The sequence below is a fragment of the Erinaceus europaeus genome, chromosome 2, assembly GCF_950295315.1.
Source record: "Erinaceus europaeus chromosome 2, mEriEur2.1, whole genome shotgun sequence".
NCBI lineage: Eukaryota > Metazoa > Chordata > Mammalia > Eulipotyphla > Erinaceidae > Erinaceus > Erinaceus europaeus.
Genome location: NC_080163.1, coordinates 42,833,263 through 42,856,624, shown reverse-complemented (window position 1 = coordinate 42,856,624; position 23,362 = coordinate 42,833,263). Strand labels below are relative to the sequence as shown.

General features: G+C 42.1%; 1 protein-coding gene across 5 annotated transcripts in view; it reads left to right on the top strand.

Moving 5' to 3' along the window:
- Positions 1 to 7,156: 7,156 nt before the first annotated feature.
- The window catches only part of CDC25C (cell division cycle 25C), a 53,126-nt gene continuing 36,920 nt past the window's right edge, over positions 7,157 to 23,362 (top strand). For 3 of the 5 annotated variants that reach the window (XM_060178854.1, XM_060178868.1, XM_060178848.1), the window contains exons 1-4: positions 7,157 to 7,302; positions 16,888 to 17,094; positions 18,455 to 18,549; positions 21,015 to 21,060. In XM_060178854.1, the coding sequence (XP_060034837.1) occupies positions 16,904 to 17,094; positions 18,455 to 18,549; positions 21,015 to 21,060 (332 nt within the window). In that variant the 5' untranslated portion in view covers positions 7,157 to 7,302; positions 16,888 to 16,903. The remainder of the gene's footprint in view (positions 7,303 to 16,887; positions 17,095 to 18,454; positions 18,550 to 21,014; positions 21,061 to 23,362) is intronic. The other 2 variants (XM_060178873.1, XM_060178861.1) reach the window with 1 other exon arrangement.

Here is a 23,362-nt window from a genome sequence, read left to right as displayed (position 1 = left end):
CCACTCTTTTATATGTATTTTATTTATTTATTTATTTTTATTATTGGATAGAGACAAAGAATTTGAGAGGGAAGGGGAAGATAGAGAAGGAAAGAGACAGAGAGACACCTACAGCCCTGCTTCACCACTTGTGAAGCTCTCCCCCTGTAGGTGGCAACCAGAGGACTGAACCCAGGTCCTTGCTCACTGTAATGTCTGTGCATAACCAAGTGCGCCACCACCTGGTCCCCTTAAGGCAACTTTCACTAGCTCTCATCTGCAGACAACTATACTGCTGTCCTGTGATGTGTGATTATAGTCATCAAAGCAGAAACCAGGGTGTACTGCACCAGAGCAAAAGACTCTGGGGAGGGAGGGGAATGGGAAGGAGTGAAGAGAGCCTTGGGGTCTTGGTGCATGATGATAGAAAAGGACCTAGTTGGAGGATGTTCTACAGACACCTGCCACAGGGAGATGAGAAACGGTGCCCATGTGCCAATAGCAATACTGTACACCATTAACTCTCCAGTAAAATGAAAAAACAAAAACAGAAACTAGTTCATCCCACATCTATTCATCTCAGCCTGATTTTCAGACTCACCTGGCCTGGAAGGGCTTTCTTGCTGACTTCCACACTCACTATTATCTATGCCAAGCAACAAAACTCTTCATATATTTCTTTTCAGGGCACACAGGTTCTACAGCTAAAAAGGGTATTAGAATAAAACCCAACTGACTAAACAGATGGGGAGATGCTTCAATTGACAGAACAATTTATGCCTGAAGTTCCTGGTTCAATTGCCTGCAATCTAGAGTTGTGATCTTACGTCTCTCTCTCTCTCTTTCCCTCCATTCTTCCCTACCTTTCAAGATTTTTTTTTTTTTTATCAGTGAGAAAGTGAGAGAGAGAGAGGAACAGACATCACTCTGGTACATGTGCTGCCAGGGACTGAACTTGAGACCTCATGCTTGAGAATCAAATGCGTTTTTTTTTTTAATTAAAAAATTTTTTTTTCTTTTCTCCTTTTTTAAATATTTATTTTCCCTTTTGTCGCCCTTGTTGTTTTACATTGTTGCTGTATTGATGTCGTCGTTGTTGGACAGGACAGAGAGAAATGGAGAGAGGAGGGGGAGACAGAGAGGAGGAGAGAAAGACAGACACCTGCAGACCTGCTTCACCGCTTGTGAAGCGACTCCCCTGCTGGTGGGGAGCCAGGGGCTTGAACCGGGATACTTTTGCCGGTCCATATGCTTTGCGCCACATGCGCTTAACGCACTGCGCTACTGCCTGACTCCCTTTTAAATTTTTTTATATTTATTTATTCCCTTTTGTTGCCCTTGCTGTTTTATTGTTGTAGTTATTATTGTTGTTATTGATGTTGTCATTGTTGAATAGGACATAGAGAAATCGAGAGAGGAGAGGAAGACTGAGAGGGGGAGAGAAAGTTAGGCACCTGCAGACCTGCTTCACCACCTGGGAAGTGACTCCCCTGCAGGTGGGAAGCTGGAGGCTCAAACCAGGATCCTTATGCCGTCCTTACACTTGGCGCCATGTGCCCTTAACCCGCTGTGCTACTGCCCGACTCCCGAGAATCCAATGCTTTAACTACTGTGCCACCTCCTGGATATCTCTTTCTCTCTCTCATATATAATAAATGAAAAATTAGTATTAAAAGACCCCCAACTAAGACAACAAGGGCAACAAAAGGAAAAATAAATAACTAAAATTTTAAAAAAGACCCCCAACTGACTGTACTGTACCTCTCAGCTATTACATTGATCAAGATTCTGGTACAGTTAAGAGTTATTATTATTATTATTTGTCATTGCTAGGGTTTCAACACTCTGGGATTTTCAGAGAGGAAGAGACAGAGAAAGAGGGAGAGAGGGAAAGATACCATAGCACCAAAGCTCTTTGCATTGAACACTGAATTTGAATCTGCATTTCAAGCAGAACAGAGCAGGTGCACTATCCAAGTGAGCTATCTTGCTAGCTCACGACTACATTTCTAACAATGTTTTTCAGGGACAAAGTTTGCATTTCTGATTTGTATCTTCACAGATGCTCTGTATTCCATCTGTGAGGATAGAACCTGGGGATCTTGATAATTTGGAGGAGGAGGAAGACGAATAGAAAGGGGAGGGGGTGAGGGAGATGGAGAAGGAAAGAAGGACTGTAGACTTGAAGAATCTTGGCCAAAGATGTATACTTATCTTCCAACTTAGGTTGTAAATATTTGATATGCATAGCTTTTATTTTATTTTATTTTATGATAGAGGCAGAAAGAGAGAGAGAAAGATGGAGAGACCACAGTGCTGAAGCTTCTTTCAATGTGGTGGAGACTGGGCTCCAACTTGGATTGCATACATGGCAAAGCAGCACACTGTCCAAGTGAGCTATTTAACTGTCTCTGCATAGCTGTTAGTATGTAAATCATACCTCTATTTTAAAAAATTAATTAATACTTTGCTTCCAGGGTTATTGCTGGATCTAGATGTGTCCACTGTGAATCCACTGCTCCCAGCAGCCTTTTCTTTTCTCCTTCTTCTTCTCCTCCTCCTCTTCTTCCTCCTTCTTCTTTTTTAGTAGGGCAGAGAGAAACTGAGAGGGGAAGGGAAGAAAAAGAGAATGAAGAGAAAGATAGATACCCGTAGACATGTTTCACCACTTGTGAAGCATCCCTCCAAAGGTAGGGAGTGGGGACTTGAACTTGTATCCTTGAGCTGGTCCTTGTGCACTTAACCAGATACGCCACTGCCTGTCCTCTAAATCATACCTCAAAAAAACTGTTTCAAAAAAAGAGGTGTAGAATTAAATACAGCACTGAAAACTATCAAAAGCTACAGAGATGATTTTGAAGGTAACTAGAGGAAAAACTGGTATGTGAACTTTATTCAATAAAATTTATTAAGTGACAGGGTAGATGGCTAATGGTTATGCAAAGAAACTTTCATTCCTGAGGCTCCAAAGTCCCAGGTTCAGTCTTGTGCCACCATAAGTCAGAGCTGAGCAGTACTCTGGTAAAAGTAAATAAATAAATAAATAAATAAATAAATAAATAACTCCCAAACTCTCTTAATACATGGTCTGTTGAATTTCAGAGGCTTCCTTGAAATGAGATCTAGAGGGGCCAGATGGTGGAGCACTTGGTTGAGTGCACATGTTACAATGCAAAATACCCCAGGTTCAAGCCCCCAGGCCCCACCTACAGAAGGAAAACTTCACAAGTGGTGAAACAGTGCTGCAGGGTCTCTCTCTGTATCTTGCCATCTCTGTTTCCCTCCTCCTCTCAATTTCTGGCTGTCTCTAACCAATAAAGAAGTAAACATAGTGAAATGAGATGGGACCAAATTAATTAATTAATTAAAAAATTTATTAACACATCAAAAATGCATAATTTTGAACCCCGATTTAGACCAATGAGACAGAAGACTTGATTAAAAAAAAAAAGAATTAAGGAGCCAGGCTATGATGCAGCCAGTAAAGTGCACAAGCTATTATGCACAAGAACTCATACAGGGGAGAAGCTAAAGGAACAATGAAGCAGGCTGCAAGTGTCCCTCTTTCCTCCCTTCTCTTGCCCTACTTTTCTTTATCTCTATCATAAAAAAAAAGATTTGTTTCAGAGAGAAAGGACCAGAGCATCACTTTGGCATACGCAATGCTGGAGTTTGAATTTAGAACCTCATGCTTAGAAGTCCAGCACTCTACTTGCCATACCACCTCCCACTCTATAAAAACCCTCTCCTCTTCATTTCATTTTCTTTCCTTTTTTATTGTTTTCCTTTCCTTTTCCTTTCTTTTCTAGGTCACTGCTCAGCTCAGCTATGGCTTATGAACCTGGGACTTTGGACCCTCAGTATGGGAGTTTTTTTTAAAAAAAAATATTTATTTATAAAATAGAAACACTGACAAGACCATAGGATAAGAGGGGTACAGTTCCCACCACCAGAGCTCTGTATTCCATCCCCTCTCCTGATAGTTTTCCTATTCTTTTTTCCATTTATTTATTTATTTATTTATTCCCTTTTGTTGCCCTTGTTGTTTTAATGTTGTAGTCATTATTATTGTTGATGTCATCGTTGTTGTTGGATAGGACAGAGAGAAATAGAGAGAGGAGGGGAAGACAGAGAGAGGGAGAGAAAGATATACACCTGCAGACCTGTTTCACCACTTGTGAAGTGACTCCCCTGCAGGTGGGGAGTCAGGGCTGAAACCTGGATCCTTAAACGCCACTTGCGTTTAACCCGCTGTGCTACCACCCGACTCCCAGCTTTCCTATTCTTTAACCCCCTAGGAATATGGATCCAGAGTCATTATGGGGTGCAGAAGGTAGCAGCAGGTCATGTCTGCTGAGTCTGCCAATTACAGAAGGGCCAGTCCCTACTTTCAGGGAAAAAGCTTCATGAGTGGTATAGCAGTGCTGCACCCATCTCCTTTTTTCTTATCTACTTATCTCTATCAATAAAAATTTAATTACATAAAAAAATAAAAGAGAGGGAGTCGGGTGGTAGTGCAGCAGGTTAAGCACAGGTGGCACAAAGCGCAAGGACTGGCCCTAAGGATCCGGGTTCGAGCCCCTGGCTCCCTACCTCAGGGGAGTTGCTTCACAAGCGGTGAAGCAGGTCTGCAGGTCTCTCTCTCTCTCTGCCTTCCACATCTCTCTCGAATTCTCTCTGTCCTATTCAACAATGAGGACATCAATAACAACAACAGTAACTACAACAATAAAGCAACAAGGGCAGCAGAAGGGAATAAATATTTAAAAAATAAATAAATGAAGGAGGTGCTGGACAGCGGCACACCTAGTTGAGTGCATATGCTACAGTGCACAAGGAGCCACATTCAAGCCCCTTCACAACTGTTGTAATGCTGCAGATGTCTCTCTGTCTCTGTCCCTCTCTGTCTACCTCTCTCCTCTCAACATCTCTGTCTCTACCCAATAAATACACACATAAACAAATTATTTAAAAAAATAAAAGGCAAAGGAGATAGCATAATGGTTATGCAGAGTGTCTCATGCCTGAATCACTAAAGTTCCCAGGTTTAATCCCTACCACTGTGTTCTAGAAAGAAAAAGAAACAAAAGTGATGACCAGGGAAGGCGTCGTACTTAAACCACAGGACCTGCAACATGAGGTCCAGAATTCCTTTTTTGTTATTCCTTTCTTGTTATTGCATGTGCTAGGGAAACAGCATAATGAATACGAAAAAAAACTTTCATGCCTAAGGCTTTGAGGTCCCAGGTACAATTTCTGACACCACCGTAAACTAGAGCTGAGAAAGTTCTCTGCTTAAAAAATTTAATTCAAAAATAGAAAAATATTTTAAAATATATTTATTATTCATAGAGACAGAGAAATCGAGAGAGAAGGAAGAGATAGAGGTGAAGTGAGAGACACCTGCAGCACTGTTTCATCACTCTTGAAGCTTCCTGCCCTGCAAGTAGGGACCAGCGGCTTTCACCCATCCTTGCATATGGTAAAGTGTGTGCTCAACCAGATGTGCCACTGCCCTTCCCCACCCCCCACTTAAATTATTTTTTAAAAATTTCTTTATTGAAGTATTAATGGTTTACAGTCAACAGTAAAATACAATACTTTGTACATGCATAATATTTCTCAGTTTTCCACATAAAAATTCAACCCCCACTAGGTCCTCCTCTGCTCCATTTTAATTCTTAATATTAAAATTATTCAAATTTAAACACAATTTAAAATTGTTGTCATTGGTTCTTTTTTAAAATTTATTTATCTTTATATTACAGAATTACATGTCAACAGGGGTTTGAATCCACACCGTTCTCACACCACTAGAATTCGGGAATCTTCAGTCTCCCCACTGCAACCCACCACAGTTCCCCTAAGGTTGTAGACAAGGGCCAACCATCATCATCTCTACAACTATCTGTCCACATTTATAAGTTGCCCCTTCTTTATCTGATTCAATCTTCTCTTCTCCTCCAAGCCACGCACTATCATTGGTTCTTTTTTTTTTTAAAAAAAATTTTTTTTATTTATAAAAAGAAAACATTGACTAAACCATAGGGTAAGAGGGGTTCAACTCCACACAATTCCTACCACCAGAACTCTGTATCCCATCCCCTCCCTTGATAGCTTTCCTATTCTTTAACCCTCTGGGAGTATGGACCCAAGGTCATTATGGAATGTAGAAGGTTGAAGGTCTGGCTTCTATAAATTGCTTCCCCGATGAACATGGGACAGGTCGATCCATACTCCCAGCCTGTCTCTCTCTTTCCCCAGTGGGGAAGGGCTCTGGGGAAGTGGAGCTCCAGGACACATTGGTGGGATTGTCTGTCCAGGGAAGTCTTGTCGGCATCATGCTAGCATCTGGAACCTGGTGGCTGAAAAAGAGTCATTGCTTCTTCACAACTCTGGGTCTACTTTTTTTTTTTTTTTCAGAGAGAAAGACACTAATAGCACTATTCCTTCTTTCAAGTCGAGCTAGAACCTGGGTGGGTGGTGCAAAAGATAAAGCAAATGCACTATCCCGGTTTTTTTTTTGGGGGGTCTTTGGAATTTTGATAAGGATTATGTTACAAAGAGAATGCAACTCATCTAATTTTCTTAGCATCTCAGAGATGTACGCTACTCTGCTAAAAGGGATACCAAAAAAGGCAAGTTATTGGAGATGGCACTCGGAATAAGCAGAACCACCTTTGTTTCACATCTGCCACACCAGCAGCAAATGCTCCATCTCTAGCAGGTTAGCAAAAATAGGAGAGAAAGGTCTGTATAACCACACCAGGAAGAAGCTAGGTGTGAAAAATGTGTAAAGTAGCTTCTCACTTAACAGGTATAACCTTAAGGAGCTAACACCGTGCAATTTAAATCCCCCGGGGCTGGAGAGGCTGAAGGAATGGCGAGTTCATGGAGGGTGTGGCGATTGGCTAGAGACGTAGCGAATGGGCGTCAGGTTCTCTGGGGGATTGTGTTTACTTGCCCATTGCTGAACACAGACTAGTGAGCCAATCGGCGCCCTTCTCTGTCTAGCTTAAGGGGCGGGGTAAATCAGGCTCGATCGGGCTCCTGTTTATACCCACAATGTTGGTACGACCCAAATGATTGGCCAAGGGAGACTGCTCCGACGGGCGAACATTGGCTGACACAACAGAGAGGCGAGCGGGATTGGTTATTACGGGAGCGGAAGGTTTGAATCACCACGGCTTGTGGCTGTTGACCGGTGTAGTCAAAAGGCAGGATAGAGTGCTAATGATTTATCTCCTTTTTCCAGATTTCTTTTCACTCTTTTTGAGCCTTCGCTTTTGTCTGAACATCGTCTGTTTTCCTTTGTCCTTGAAGGTAAGTCTCACTCCACCTGAGGTAAGCCGGGAGGAGACTTCGTGGGCACCCGAGGTTCCTGCTGCTGGGGTCCCCGCAGATGGAAGCTGGCGACCAGATAGGCTTACCACTAGTTAGGAGACCTCAGCTCCTTCCTGGTGGTATCATGAGCTGTGTGTCCCCGAACAAGTCGAAAGACCTATTTTCATTTAAAAAAAAAAGTGTAAGAGCGAGAACTGCAGCATCTCTCTGGTACATTCACTGGGAGGGGATTGAACTCGGGACCTCAATGTAGGCAAATCTTGCACTCCACCACGGAGACACCTCCTGGGTTGTTCTCTTTTTTATTTAAAAAAAAAAAATAGTCTTCTGGGTGGCTGGACTGAAGGCCTCTGTGAGGAAAGTCCTCCAGGTACTGCTTCCAGACTTCAGACTCAAATGGTCTCTGTTGTGAGAATAATAAAATTTTATTATTTATTTCTTTAAAAAAGTGTGTGTGTGTGTGTGTGTGTGTGTGTGTGTGTGTGGTGAAAAAGCTCACCTGGCTAGTGATCTGCCTTGCATGTACACAACTCAGGTTCCAGCCCAGCCCACATTGCATTGAAGAAAGCTTTAGTGCTGTGGTCTCTAAAAGAAATCTTTTTTCAAATAATTATAATTTTAAAAGTCCCGGTAGACAGTATAATGGTTATACAAATTACTTTCATGCCTGAGGTTCTGAGGTCCCATGTTTAGTCCCCAACACCACCATAAGCCAGAGCTGAGCAGTGCTATGGTCTCTCTCTCATTAAAAAGTTAGAGATATTTGGGGGTCGGGCGGGAGCACAGCGGGTTAAGCGCATATGGAGCAAAACAAAGTACAAGGACTTGAACCTGGGTCCTTGCACACTGTAGTGTGTGCACCTAATCAGGTGTGCCACCGCCTGGCTCCTTCTTTTAATTTTTTTTGTAGTAATTTACAAAATTATGAAATAACGGGCATAATTTCACACCATTCCCACCACCAGAGTTCTGTGTCCCCATCCCCTCCATTGGAAACTACAGTAGTTCTCCCAAAGTCACTGGTAAGGGTTGATTATTATTTCTATAATTATCTATGTTTATATATATTTGCCCCCTACTTTTTTTTTTAATGATCCTCCCTCTTCTTTTATTGTTGTAGTTATTATTGTTGTTATTGATGTCATTGTTGTTGGATAAGACAGAGAGAAATGGAGAGAGGAGGGGAAGACAGAGAGGGGGAGAGAAAGACAGACACCTGCAGACCTGTCTCTAAAATTTATGCAGAAAAGAGTTCTGCCAATATTTTCCTCTAAGTATTTGATAGTTTGTGGTCTAACATCCAAGTCCTTGATCCACTTGGAATTTACTTTTGTATTCAGTGAAATACAGTGACTCAGTTTCATTCTTCTGCATGTTTCAACCCATTGTTTCCAACACCATTTGTTGAAGAGACTCTGCTTTCCCCTGTAATAGTCTGGGCCCCTTTGTCAAAGATTAGATGTCCATAGGTGTGGGGCCTCATTTCTGGGCTCTCAATTCTATTCCACTGGTCAGTGTGTCTATTCATGTTCCAGTACCAAGTAGTTTTGATGACAATGGCCCTATAATACAGTTTGAGATCTGGGAGTGTGATGCCTCCAGTTCTGTTCTTTTTTCTCAAGATTGTTTTGGCAATTCTAGGTCTTTTCTGGTTCCAGATAAACATTTGTAGCATTTTTTCTATTCTCCTAAAAAATGTGCTTGGGATCTTGATGGGGACAGCATTAAATTTGTAGATGGCTCTGGGTAATATATTCATTTTGATGATGTTAACTCTTCCAACCCATGAACATGGAATATCTTTCCACTTCTTTGTGTCTCTTTCAATTTCTTTGAGTAGTGACTCATAATTTTCAGCATACAAATCTTTCACTTCCTTGGTTAGGTTTACTTCTAGATGTTTTAGTTGTTATAGTAAAAGGAATTGATTTCTGGATTTCAATTTCTTCTAACTTAGTATTTGCATAGAGGAATGCCACTGACTTTTTTTTTTTTATTTTTTTATTTTATTTTTTTATTTTTTATTTTTTTGCCACTGACTTTTGAATGTTAATTTTGTAGCCTGACACCTTACTGTATTGCCTGATCATTTCCAAAAGCTTCTTGCTGGATTCCTTAGGTTTTTCCATTTATACTATCATGTCATTTGCAAATAAGGAGAGTTTGACTTCTTCTCTTCCAATCTGTATGCCTTTAATTCCTTGCTCCTGCCTGATTGCTATGGCAAGAACTTCCAACACTATGTTGAATAGTAATGGTGATAGTGGGCAGCCCTGTCTAGTACCTTCTTCTAGCGTTTTCCCTTCTTCCATAGCCAGTCAACAGCATCAGGTTGAGCCTGATGTAAAGTTTCGAGACCTCCTTTGAATCTGGAGAGGTGGCAGTCGTTGACTATGTGGGTCATAGTCTGTCTGTAGCCGCAGGGGCAGTTCGGGTCGTCTCTGGCTCCCCAGCGATGGAACATAGCAGCACACCGGCCATGGCCTGTTCGATAGCGATTGAGGAGGGCCCAATCATAACGTGCTAGGTCAAAGCCAGGTTGACGCTTGCAGGGGTCTGTGATGAGGTGTTTGTTCTTTACCTCAGCTGACTGCCAGCTCTGTTTCCAAGAGACTAGAACAGAGAAGTTCAGTGTAGGCGTAGGGGACCAGATTGAGTGACGAGATGTCAAGCGTTGGACAGGGTGGGCGAAGATATGCGCGTATATTGGCAGGTCCGGTCGAGCATAGACGTGGGAAATGAACTTAGATGATGCCGCATCCCGACGAATATCTGGCGGGGCGATGTTGCTAAGAACTGGCAGCCATGGAACCGGGGTGGAAGGGATGGTTCCAGAAATTATCCTCATGGAGGAATATAATTTGGAATCGACCAAGTGGACATGGGGGCTACGGAACCATACTGGGGCACAGTATTCTGCAGTGGAATAGCATAATGCCAGAGATGATGATTGTAGTGTGGAAGCGCTCGCGCCCCATGAGGAGCTGGCCAGTCTTGCAATGATGTTATTCCTCGCGCCCACCTTTGCTGCAGTTTTTATGAGATGATCGTGAAATGACAGAGTGCGATCGAGAGTAACGCCAAGATAGACTGGCTGGGCTTCATGCCGGATTCTCGTATCGCCAAGCTGCACATTAAGCTCACGCGAGGCCGAGGCATGGTGTAGATGGAAAACAGATGATACCGTTTTTGCAGTGCTAGGGATTAGTCACCATTTTTTACAGTAATCAGATATCAGAGACATGTCTTTCGTGAGTGTTTCCTCGAGGATGTTGAACTTGGATGCCTGAGTTGCACAGCAGATGTCATTGGCGTAGATGAACTTCCTTGAAGAAGTTTCTGGGAGGTCATTGATGTAAATATTAAATAGTGTAGGAGCCAGAACAGAGCCCTGGGGGAGGCCACTTGAGACAAGTCTCCATCTGCTAGACTTGTCACCCAGATGTACCCGGAAACTTCTGTTTTGGAGAAGAAACGATATAGTGTTGGCCACCCATGGAGGCAGGCATCTTGAGATCTTGACTAGGAGACCACGGTGCCAGACCGTGTCATAGGCTGCTGTGAGATCAACAAAGACAGCACCCGTCTTTAAATTCTTCTGGAATCCATTTTCAATGTAAGTTGAGAGGGCCAGGGCTTGTTCGCAGGTAGATCTTCCTGGGCGGAAACCAGCCTGGGCGGGTGATAGGAATTTCTCTGTAAGATGAGAAATACGTGACAGAAGCAGCCTCTCAAGGAGTTTGTAACACACGGAGAGGAGAGAAATTGGTCTATAGCTGGCCTGTGTTGGGTCTTTCTTTGGTTTCAAAACCGCTATAGTCTTCACACGACGCCAAACTTTGGGCATAGACTCAGATTCCAAGATGTGGGACAGGAATGAAGCGAGCCACTTCTTTGCCGCGGGGCCCAGGTTAAGAATGAGTTCTGGGGTGATGTTATCATAGCCAGCAGCTGTTCCCGGTTTAACCCTCTTCAAAGCATCTTCCAGTTCAGACAGTGTAAAGGGAGAGAGTTTTGGAGATGGACAAGATAACCGGAAGTGGGATGGCCACTCATGGAAATTTCTCTTTTCCAGACTGGGTCGATCTTAGCACGTCCAACTTGAGTTAGGTGACTGGCCACTGAGTTTGGAGATACGGGAGGATGGGAGACGGGAGGTGGTTGGCTACTGGCACCCAGTCTGTGAAGAAGCTTCCAGGCCTTCCTACTTGAGTGGGTGAAGTTCAGACTTTCCGTGAGTTGTTGCCAGCGGGCTTGGTGTGCTGCATCCAGGGAGGCAATGAGATGGTCAGCCACATCTGGGTCACCCGACTCATCATACTGCTTTAGTAGTTGCTCGCATTCAGCATCAAGACAAGGCGTATAGTTAGCACGTCTCCCATGAGGAATGGCTTGGGAAGCTGCTTTGAAGATGACTTGGCGGAAGCGCCTGTAGGAATCTTCAGAGGGGATAGAGTTAATTGGAATTGCAGGAATAGATTTGTTGGTAAGATCACTGAACAGACGCCAGTTTGCTTTCCGAAAGTTCCATCTTAGTTTCTCCGAGCAGAGAATCAGTGGGAGCTGGAGACCAATGTGGATGATAGCTGGGCGGTGATGACTGTGCGGGAAGATCTTGAGATCTTGTATCGTAGCGGGAAAGGCTTGGCCGTTGACTGTGCTAATCCAGCACAGTTGGGTGACGAGTCTTTATTCCATCTAAAACTGAAAAGAGCCTGGCTGTTTGGGATCGTATAATAGGGAGAGGTCATTCGCTGAAGCCCAGTCAGCTAAGATAGAGCCGTCAGCACGAGTGGAGGAATATCTCCAGTCTTGGTGATGACTGTTAAAGTCTCCAACGTAAACAGCTGGGTGATACGGGCTAGGCAGGACCTCGTTATCCCATGAGGCACTGGGAGGCTTATATACGTTGACGAGCTGAATAGTTCCAATAGTAATGGAGTCGTAGAAGGTCGAAGAGGCCGTATGGTAAACGTCCGCAAGACACGATTTGGCGTAGATGGCTCGGCCATGTTTAGGATGGAGATTATAGCATATTAAATCGAATCTACTGATGGTGAATCGAGCAGCTTCATCGACTGCTATATGTGTTTCTTGTAGGCAGATAACATCTGCCTGATACTGAATCGCCAATTGACTAATAAGAACGCGTTTGGCAAAGGACAGCCCCTCAACATTAAGTTGGAGGACTCGAAGAGCAGGACCAACATCTTGAAAGCTGGCAGGAGCTGCTTGTTGCTGGCTTTGAAAGTGACTGGGATCCATGTGGATTCAGTCGGCTAGGAAGGATCGTCAGTTTCCCCAATGAATGGGTACTCACGAGATGCACCACGGGAAGGTCGATCCAATGCATCCCGTCTAGTACCTGATTTGAGTGGAAATGCTTCCAGTTTTTCACCATTGAGTATGATGTTGGCTGTAGGTTTGCTATATATAGACTCCACTATCTTCAGGAATTTTCCATCTATTCCCATTTTTTGTAGTGTTTTGATCATAAAGGGATGTTGTATTTTGTCAAAGGCTTTCTCTGCATCTATTGATATGACCATGTGGTTTTTGGTCTTGCTTTTGTTGATGTGGTGGATCACATTGATTGATTTACGTATATTAAACCAACCTTGCATGCCTGGGATAAACCCCACTTGGTCATGATGAACAATCTTTTTGATATACCGTTGTATCCGGTTGGCTAGAATTTTGTTCAATATTTTCGCATCTATGTTCATCAGAGATATTGGTCTGTAGTTTTCTTTTTTGGTTGTGTCCCTGTCTGTTTTTGGTATCAGAGTGATGTTGGCTTCATAGAAGCTGGCAGGGAGTATTCCAGTGTCTTCAATCTTCTGGAAGACTTTTAAAAGTAGAAGTATTAGTTCTTCTTTGAAGGTTTTATAGAATTCATTTGTAAAACCATCTGGTCCAGGACTTTTATTTTTGGGGAGATTTTTGATAACTGTTTCAATTTCATTAGCTGTGATGGGCCTGTTCATGTTATCCACTTCCTTTTGACTTAGTTTTGGAAGTTGGTAGGTATCTAGGAAATCATCCATTTCTTCCAGGTTCTCTAGCTTGGTGGCATATAGTTGTTCATAGAAGCCTTGCATGATATGTTGAATTTCTGCGGTGTCTGTTGTGATATCTCCTCTTTCATTTACTATCCGATTTATTTGGGTCTTCTCCCTTTTTTGTTTTGTGAGTCTGGCTAAAGGTTTGTCGATTTTGTTTACTCTTTCGAAGAACCAACATTTACTTTCATTGATCTTTTGTATGGTTTTCCTATTCTCAACGTTATTTATTTCTGCCCTAACTTTAGTGATTTCTGTCCTACTGGTTGCTTTAGGGTTCCTTTGTTGTTCTTCTTCTAGGTCTTTAAGATGTGCAATCAGGCTGTTTATTTGTGCTTTTTCTTGTTTCCTAATGTGTGCTTGTATAGCTATGAACTTCCCTCTTAGGACTGCTTTAGCTGTGTCCCAAATATTTTGATAGCTTGTGGCTTCATTTTCATTGAACTCTTGAAACATTTTGATTTCTTCCTTGATTTCCTCTTTGACCCAGAAGTTAAGAAGTGTACTGTTGAGCTTCCACATTTTGTCACTGTTACTAATCTTTTGTTGATTGTTAAGTGTTAGTTTAATTCCACTGTGGTCTGAGAAGATGCTTGGGATGATTTCAGTGCTCTTGAATTGGCTTATGCTGTCTTTGTGGCCTAACATATGGTCTATCCTGAGAATGATCCATGTGGATTTGAGTAAAATGTGTATTCCAGTTTCTTGGGATGAATGACTCTGAAAATGTCCAATAGTTCTAGTTTATCTATCTCTTCATTTAGCTCCCTTATGTCTTTACTGATTTTCTTCCTGGATGATCTGTCAAGTTGAGAGAGTGGGGTGTTGAAGTCCCCTACTATGATTGTGTTAGTTAATATATTGCTGTAGCTCTTTCAGTAGAAGTTTGATGTATTTAGATGGCTTCTCATTGGGTGCATAGATGTTAATAATTGTTCAGTCCTCTTGATTGACTGATCGTCTGAGCATTAAGTAGTGTCCATTCCTATTTTTTTTAATCTTATCTATTTTAAAGTCTATCATGTCAGATATGAGAATAGCTGCTCCTGCCCTTTTTTGTGGGCCATTGGCTTGTATGATAGTTTTCCATCCTTTCACTTTAAGTCTGTGTTTGTCTTGTTGAGTTAGGTGGGTTTCCTGTAGACAGCATATTGTTGGGTTGTGTTTTCTGATCCATCTTCCTACTCTGTGTCTTTTAATAGGTGAATTCAGACCATTGACATTTATTGATATCAAAGATTGAAGATATTTTAATGCCATTCTTGTAGAGTTTTAGAGTGTTTTGATCTATGTCCTATTTGTGGTGGTCTGGTTGTTATAGGAGACCTTTCAGAACTTCTTTCAGGGCAGGCTTGGTGATGGTTGCTTCCTTCAACTGTTGCTTGTCTGAGAAGGTTTTGATGCTTCCATCGAGTCTGAATGACAGTCTAGCAGGATATAGTATTCTTGGCTGAAAGCCTTTCTCATTGAGCACTCGATAGATATCTTGCCATTCTCTTCTGGCCTGTAGTGTTTGTATGGAGAAGTCTGCTGCTAATCTTATGGGTTTTCCTTTGTAGGTGACTCTTTGTTTTTCTCTTGCAGCCTTGAGGATCCTTTCTTTATTCCTTTCCATTCTAAGTATGACATGTCTTGGTGTCTTTAGGTCTGGGTTAATTCTGTTTGGGACCCTCTGGGCTTCTTGAATCTTTATGTCTTTGATGTTGTCTAGACTAGAGAAATTTTCAGCTATTATGGCCTGGAGAATGCTTTCTTCCTCTCCTTCTCTTTCTTCCTCTGGTATGCCAATAATGCGTATATTGTTTCTTTTGAAGTCATCCCATAGGACTCTGTTGTTGTTTTCAGCATCTCTTAATCTCTTTTTGAGATCTCTTACTTCTTTTTTAGTTGTCTCTAATTCATCCTCAATCTTGATAATTCTGTCTTCAGCCTCATAGATTCTATTCTCTCTGCCCTCTACTGTTTTCTGGAGTTCATCTATTTTGTTGCCATGCTCTGATACTGTTTTAGCTTGTTCAGCTAGTTGCATTCTTAGCTCAGCGATTTCAGCTTTCAGCTCTCTAATAACCATGAGATAATTAGAATTTTCTTCCATATTCTCATTTGTTGTTCCTGCATTTCTGATTACAATTTTTTCAAATTCTTTACTCACTCCTGTTATTATTTCCTTAGCTAATGTTTGGATGTTGAACTCGTTATTTTGTTTTACCCTCTGGAGGACTTTTAGCTGGACTCTTGTCCTGGTTCGATTCTCCAATATTTTTTCTTGTTGTTTTAACCATTTTATATATTATGTTATGAGTTCCCTTCATCAGTACTTTTCAAATTATTGATCACTATTGCCTGGATTCACTTGTGTCTAAGTAAGTTAATTAAAAGAGTTCGCAGTGGTGGAATTAACAGTTATTTCAATCCCTGAGATGGAGCTCAGTGGTTTAAAATCCTCTTTTTTTTTTCTCCTGAAGGCTATGGGAGCCTGAGGGCTTTTAAACTGTCAATAGGTTTCTTAGCTTAATCACTGACTCCTGAGCAAGAGATAAAGCAGGGTGTGGCAGAGATAATCCAGTGATTATGCAAAGAGACTTTCACAGCCCCTCAGCTATGCCACCGAGGTATAGGTCTTCTGAGTTTCCTGGTTAGATCTCTGTCCCCTGGTGTCCCTTCCTGTCGCTGCTCCAGATTCTGAGGGTAGTAGCAATGGAGACTCAGAGTTGCACTTGGTGAGTCTCTGGGAAGTCCTCTCCTCCCTTAAGCTGTCCCCTTGTAGGTGGAACAGACTGGAGGTGGTGTCTCAACTGATAAACTGCTGAACTGTTAGCAGTCACTTAATCTCTCCTTAGGCTCCTCTCTCCTCTCTGTCACCAGCCACACGTGTTTGTCCTCACTGGTGATTTAGTGGGTTCCTGTGGTCATTCTAGTCCTCTCTTGTTTCGGTCCCGGGTGGTCTCCTTTGGTATTCCTAGTTGATCCGGGAGAGGAGAGGAAAGGAGAGGGGAGGGGAGGAGAGGGGAGGGGAGGAGAGGGGAGGGGAGGGGAGGAGAGGAGAGGAGAGGAGAGAAAAGAAAAGAAAGCCTGTATCACATGTGCTTAACCCAGTGCACTACCGCCCAACCCCCCCCATTCCATCTTTAAAAAAAATTTTTTTTTTTTTTGAGAAACGTAGGAGAAGAGAGTTAAAGAACCAGACATCATTTGGGTACATGTGCTGCCGGGGATTGAACTCGGGACTTCCTGCTTGAGAGTCCAGTGTTTTATCCATTGTGCTACCTTCTAGACCACCATTTCATCTTTAAAGTCCTGGGGATGTTCAGATAACCAAGTCACTTCTGGCAAGTGGCATTTAATCGAGAATGCAAGCTGTGATTCACTGGGGGTTTTCCTACTCTGGTACTGATGCACTTGGCCACTGCTGGACAGAGGGGAAGAGGTTGTGAAAACTGGGCTAACTGTAGAAACGATGCTCTCTTTTAGCTAGGTTTCTCTGTGTTTTTGTTTTTCTTAGTGAGAACTTAGTGACCATGTCTGCAGAACTCTTCTCATCCAAAAAAGAGGAAAAGCCTGGCTTGGGACCTAGTTTTAGGTCCAATCAGAGGAAGATGTTAAACCTGCTCCTGGAGAGAGACAATTCCTTTACCATCTGCCCAGATCTTCCTAGAACTCCAGTGGACAAAGTTTGTGGTGATTCTGCAAGTTTAAGCATTTTGTCTGGGTAAATAAACCATTCTTTTCATACCTTATCTCATTTACTTACCTAAACAGTTTTTTGGTGGTTTAAAAATAAATGGTAGGGAGTCAGGTGGTAGTGCAGTGGGTTAAGCGCACGTGGAGCAAAGTGCAAGGACTGTAGGAAAGATTCTGGTTCAAGCCCCCGGCTCTCCACCTGCAGGGGAGTCGCTTCAAAGTCGGTGAAGCAGGTCTACAGGTGTCTATCTTTTTCTACCTCCCTGACTTCCTCTCCTCTCTCCATTTCTCTCTGTCCTATCCAACAACAACGACATCATCAACAACAACTACAACAATAAAACAAGGGCAATGAAAGGGAAAATAAATATGAATAAATAAAAGGTAATATGTGCACTCAACTAGGGGATCCACCATCTAGTCCTTAAATTTAAATGATTTGTGTTGAAAGATAAACACGTGATCTTCTGCTTTGTCTTTGACTACTTCCATGACCTTCTTGAATTTAGACTCATCATCTATGACATGGAAATAACAATCTTGTTTGTCCCATGGTACTAGAAGTTTCTGAGAATCAAATAATGTAATGTCTGGGAATTTATTTATTTATTTATTTATTTTTGCCTCCAGATTTATTGTTGAGGCTTGGTGCCAGACTAGGAATCCTCTGCTCCTGGTGGCCATTTTTTTTCCATTTTATTGGATAGGACAAAGAGAAATTGAGAGAGAAGGGGACAATAGAAATGGAGAAAGAAAGATACCTGCTTCACTGCTTGTGAAGCAACCTCCCTGCAGATGGGGAATTGGGGCTGGAACCGGGATCCTTGTGTGGGTCCTTGTGCTTTGAACTATGTGCGCCTAACCTACTGCCACTGCCCAACTCTCTTTTGGAAAAATTTTTGGAAATTCTATTTCCATTATATCAGCTGGTCATTTTACTAGTACTAATGCTACTGTCATTGCTATTGTATTTTAAATTATGCTCATTTTGTGTTCTGATACCTCAGCTAGTGATTTGGAAAGTTGTAGACTTCAGAAGTAGTAGACACTCCTGGCAGAAATCAAATCTTTGTGCCCATTGTGCCATAGAGTAGAAGGTGTCAATCAGTACCCTCCTTGGCCAGTAAACTTCTATCCTTCATTAAAATAAAATGTCATCTAAATATTTTGGTAAGAACAAACAAAATATGCATTATTGGAATAGATAAAGGTAAGACAAAAAAAAGAGGGAGTTTTTTTTAGCTTAGTCTGAAATATATCCATGAAGCAATCAGATTACTTTGGACACTGTTTAGAATATGTGATAGTTATTGAAGAATGTACAGGAGGTTAACATGATATTATCCTAAACCTAATTTGAATTTTGATTTATTAATTTGTCTCAACAGAGGAACCCCCAAATGTTGCCTTGATCTTTCGAATCTTAGCAGTGGGGAGATATCTACCACACAGATTACCACTTCTGCAGACCTTGATGAAACTGGTAGGAAGAAGGGAGGTAAAGGCTTCAAAGAAAAATACAAGGATTTTTCTGTTTTTTGGTTTACTTTTTACCAAAGCACTACTTAACCCTGGCTTATGGTAGTGTGGGGGGTTGAACCTGGGACCGTAGAGCCTCAGGCATGAGAGTCTGTTTGCATAACCGTTATGCTGTCTCATTTGCCCGTATTTTTATTTTTATTTTACCGCACCACTGCTCAGCTCTGGTTTCTAATGATGCTGACGATTGAGCCTGGGACATCAGAACCTCAAGCACTTATGTAAAATCTTTTTATATAACCAATATGTTATCTCCCCAGCCCAGGGAAGAACAGCTTTTAAGGAAGGGTAATAGGATGAAGATGGACCATCATGAACATAGCTAAAAGAGAACCTTGTATTTAGAATTCTCTTGTCTAGAGGATTTTTGTCAATAATGATTTAGCCAATGGGAATAAAAATGACAACATTAATAGGTTAATAGGAGTTTCTTGCATTTGAAAAATATTTTGTTGGCTGATTATGGAAATGAACATAGTTAAGATGGAAAGTTTTATATCCTAGTTTAACCTTTGCAGGGGAAAAAAAAAGATACACTATAAAGAAATCTTTTGAGGGCCAGGTGGTGGTGCACCTGGTTGAGCAAGAATCCAGATTCGAGACCCTGGTCCCCACTTGCAGGTGGAAGGCTTTGTGAGTGGTGAAGCAGGGCTGCAGGTGTCTCTCTGTTTCTTTCCCTCTTTATCTCCCCCCTTCCCTCTTGATGCCTGACTGTCGCTGTCCAATAAGTAAATAAAGATAATTAGGGAAAAAAAAGTAAATAAAGATAATTTAAAAAAAGATATCTTTAAAAAAGGAAATCTTGGGGAGTCAGGCGGTAGAGCAGCAGGTTAAGTGCAGGTGGAGCAAAGCGCAAGGGCTGTCATAAGGATCCCGGTTAGAGCCCCTTCACAGGTGGTGAAGCAGGTCTGCAGGTGTCTATCTTTCCCCCTCTCTGTCTTCCTCTCCTCTATTTCTCTCTGTCCTATCTAAGAATGACGAAATCAGCAACAACAATAATAACTACAACAACTCCAGGGCTGGAGTCGGGCAATAGCACAGCAAGTTAAATGCAGGCGGTGCAAAGGGCAAGGACCGGCCTAAGAATCCCGGTTGGAGCCCCCAGCTCCCCACCTACAGTCCAGGGGAGTCCCTTCACAGGGAGTGAAGCAGGTTTGCAGGTGTCTATCTTTCTCTCCCCCCTCTGTCTTCCCCTCCTCTCTCCATTTCTCTCTGTCCTATCCAATGACGATATCAGTAACAACAGTAATAACTACAACAATAAAACAAGGGCAACAAAAAGGGAACAAATAAATAAATAAATACATGGAAAAAAAAAAAAGAGAGAGATAGAGAGGGGTCCAGAGCATCACTCTGGCATATGTAAAAAAAAAAAAAAAAAAAAAAAGGAAAGGAAAACAAGGGCAACAAAAAGGAAAATAAATATTTATTTGATAGGATAAAGAAATTAATAGGGGAGGGAGAGTGAGAAAGAGAGAGACATGCCTGTAGTACTTGTTTCACCACTTTTGAAGCTTCCCCCTGCAGTTGGAGAATGGGAGTTATTTATTTGTTTTTGAGTTAACCCCTAGTCTATGAGCTTTACTCATTTATTTATTTTGTTTACTAATTTTTAGGTACAGGAAGAGAGAGAGTAGAAGAGACCACAGCACCAAAGCTCTTCCAGTGTGGTGGAATTAGGCTCAAACCTGGGTTGTGTTGATGGCAAAGCAGCACACTATCCACGTGAGCTGTTTCACTGGCTCCCTGGACCACTACTTTTAAATTTCTTGAGTAATTAGCATTATTTTTTACTCATGGAAAAAACTTTGTAGGTTAGCATTGATATTTTTCTTTCAGTGATACATTTAAAATTTACCCATGGGGTGGTGGTAGATAGCATAATGTTTATACAAAGAGATTCTCATGCCTGAAGCTCTGAAGTCTCTGGTTCAATCCCATGAGCACCACCATAAGCCAGAGCTGATCAGTGATCTGGTAAAAATAAAATAAAATTTACACATAGAACTTTTCTTCAGTGATATGTATGGTACCATACATATCAGTACTTCAGTACTATGTGTGGTACCATATAACATGAAATTGTACCTATGAATAGTCCATACTCCAAAGTCAGCTTTAAAAAAAAATTAATATGGCATAGTGATTGTGAAAATCAGAATGAAAATCAAGGAGCATGGATAAGAATGTGGAGTAATAGAGGAGACAGGAAGGACATCATAGCATCTGTCATAGCATCGGATAGGAGGGACATCATAGCATCAAATACAGAGACATACAGAAACAGGAGGGACATCTGTGGTGCTTTGTGGTGTTAGGGACTCAAATCTGCTTCCTTGTGCATGGTAACATGTGCTGTAGTAGGTGAGCTATCTCCTGGCCCCGAGAATAACTTTTATATGCTTGTAGGTTACTTGGATTCCTCAAGACCTCAGGAAATACAGCTAGCTGGAATGTAAGTTCTCTGGTTAAATGACCCATACTACAGCCTTTTCAGTACTGGCACAGTGATTATTTATTTAAAAAAAATTTTTTTTCCTGGGGGTCGGGTGGTGTCGCAGTAGGTTAAGCGCACGTGGCACAATGCGCAGGGACCGGCGTAATGATCCCGGTTCGAGCCCCCGGCTCCCCACCTGCAGGGGAGTCGCTTCACAGGCGATGAAGCAGGTCTGCAGGTGTCTATCTTTCTCTCCCCCTCTCTCTCTGTCTTCCCCTCCTCTCTCCATTTCTCTCTGTCCTATCCAACAACAAAGCAACGTCAACAATGGCAATAATAACCGCTACTAGGCTGCAACAACTAGGGCAACAAAAAGGGGGAAAAATGGCCTCCAGGAGCGGTGGATTCATGGTGCAGGCACCGAGCCCAGCAATAACCCTGGAGGAAAAAAAAATTTTTTTTTCCTTTTGTTGCCCTTGTTGTTTTATCATCATTGTTGTTATTATTGTTGTTGTTATTATTGCTGCTGTTGTTGTTGGATAGGACAGTGAGAAATGGAGAGAGGAGGGCAAGACAGAGGGGGAGAGAAAGACACCTGTAGACCTGCTTCACCACCTGTGAAGCGAACTCCCTGCAGGTGGGGAGCTGGGAACTCAGACTGGGATTCTGATGCCAGTCTGTGCGCTTTCCTTTCCACCATGTGCTCTTAACCCCATCGCCGCCTAGCTCCCCAGGCACAGTGATTTTATCCTATGCAGACTACAGAATCTGGAACAGCTTACTTAGGGTGTAAGTGGACTTGGGAGGTTAGATTTTTCTTGTTAAAAGGTTTTTAAGTTACCCAGATCTGTGCTAGTCAGAAAAGTCACAACACATTTTTTTGCATAGAAAAACAGAACATGTGGACTAGATAGCATAATGGTTTTGCAAATAAAAACATAGAACGAATATATCATGACTTTTCTGACAGCCCAATAAATATGTTGTAAAAATGAAGCTTATTCATTTTCGTCATTATGCACAATCATATTTAACAAAAAGAAATATGGGGATGGGGGAGTAGATAGCATAATGATTATGCAAAGGCACTCTCATACTTGAGGCACCAAAGTCCCAGGTTCAATTTCCCGCACCACTATAAGCCAGAGCTGAGCAGTGCTCTGGTTATAAAAAAGGAAAATGGTATACTGCACTTAGACATAGGCTGTTACCTCCATGTAAGAAGGCCTCTGTCTTAGTGTTTAAATATTTTTTAAAAGTATTTATTTTCCATTTATTACATAGGATATAGTGAGTTTCATTTGAGGCAGAGAGGAGAGATAGACAGACAGACAGATAAGCTGGAGCACCAATCAAGTACATGTGGTGCTGGGGATTGAATCAGGATCCTCAAGCATAAGAGTCAGGTATTCTACCTGTTGAACCATTTCCCCAATCATATTAATGTTTAAAGGTTCAGAGTAGGCATTAAAATCAGTGTCTGGTTCATTAGCTTAATGTTTCACTAAATGTGGCACTGACAAGTTTCTTTTGCACCAAAGTAAAAGACTCTTGGGGGGATGGGGTGGACTCTCAGGTGCACTGCATAGGGGTAGGGGTGGGGACACAGACCTTTCGGGGAGGGGGTGGGAATAATATTAAACTATACTCCTATTAACTTTGCATAACCATTATGCTACTTGCCCTTGCTTTTTTTTTTTTTTTTTTTTTAAGACTTTATTTATTTTAGGGACTGGGTGGTGGCACGCCTGGTTGAGCATACATGTTACAGTGTACAAGGACCCAGGTTTGAGTCCCCGGTCCCCACCTGCAGGGGGGAAGCTTTGCAAGTGGTAAAGCAGTGTTGCAGGTGTCTCTCTGTCTTTCTTTCTATCACCCCCTTCCCTCACAATTTCTGGCTGTCTCTATACAATAAATAAATAAAGATAATTAAAAAAAAAGACTATTTTAATGAGAAAGGAGGAAAGGGAGAAAGAACTGTAAACATCACTCTGGTACATGTGCTGCTGGGGATTGAACTCTGGACCACATGCTTGAGAGCCCAATGCCTTATCCACCGTGCCACCTCCTGGACCATTCTCTCTTTATAACTGGAGCCTTGTATATGATTTCATTGCTTCCAGGCAATGAGAGACCACAGCACTGGAGCATGTGAGGTTTCTTCCTTTCCTCCCTCCCTTCCTTCCTTGCTTCCTACCTTCCTTCTTTCTTTCCTTCCTTTCTCTCTTCCTTTATTTCTTCCTACCAGGGTTATCACTAGGGCTTGGTGCCTGCATAATGAAACCACCACTCCTGGTGTCCATTTTCTGTGCCCCCCAAC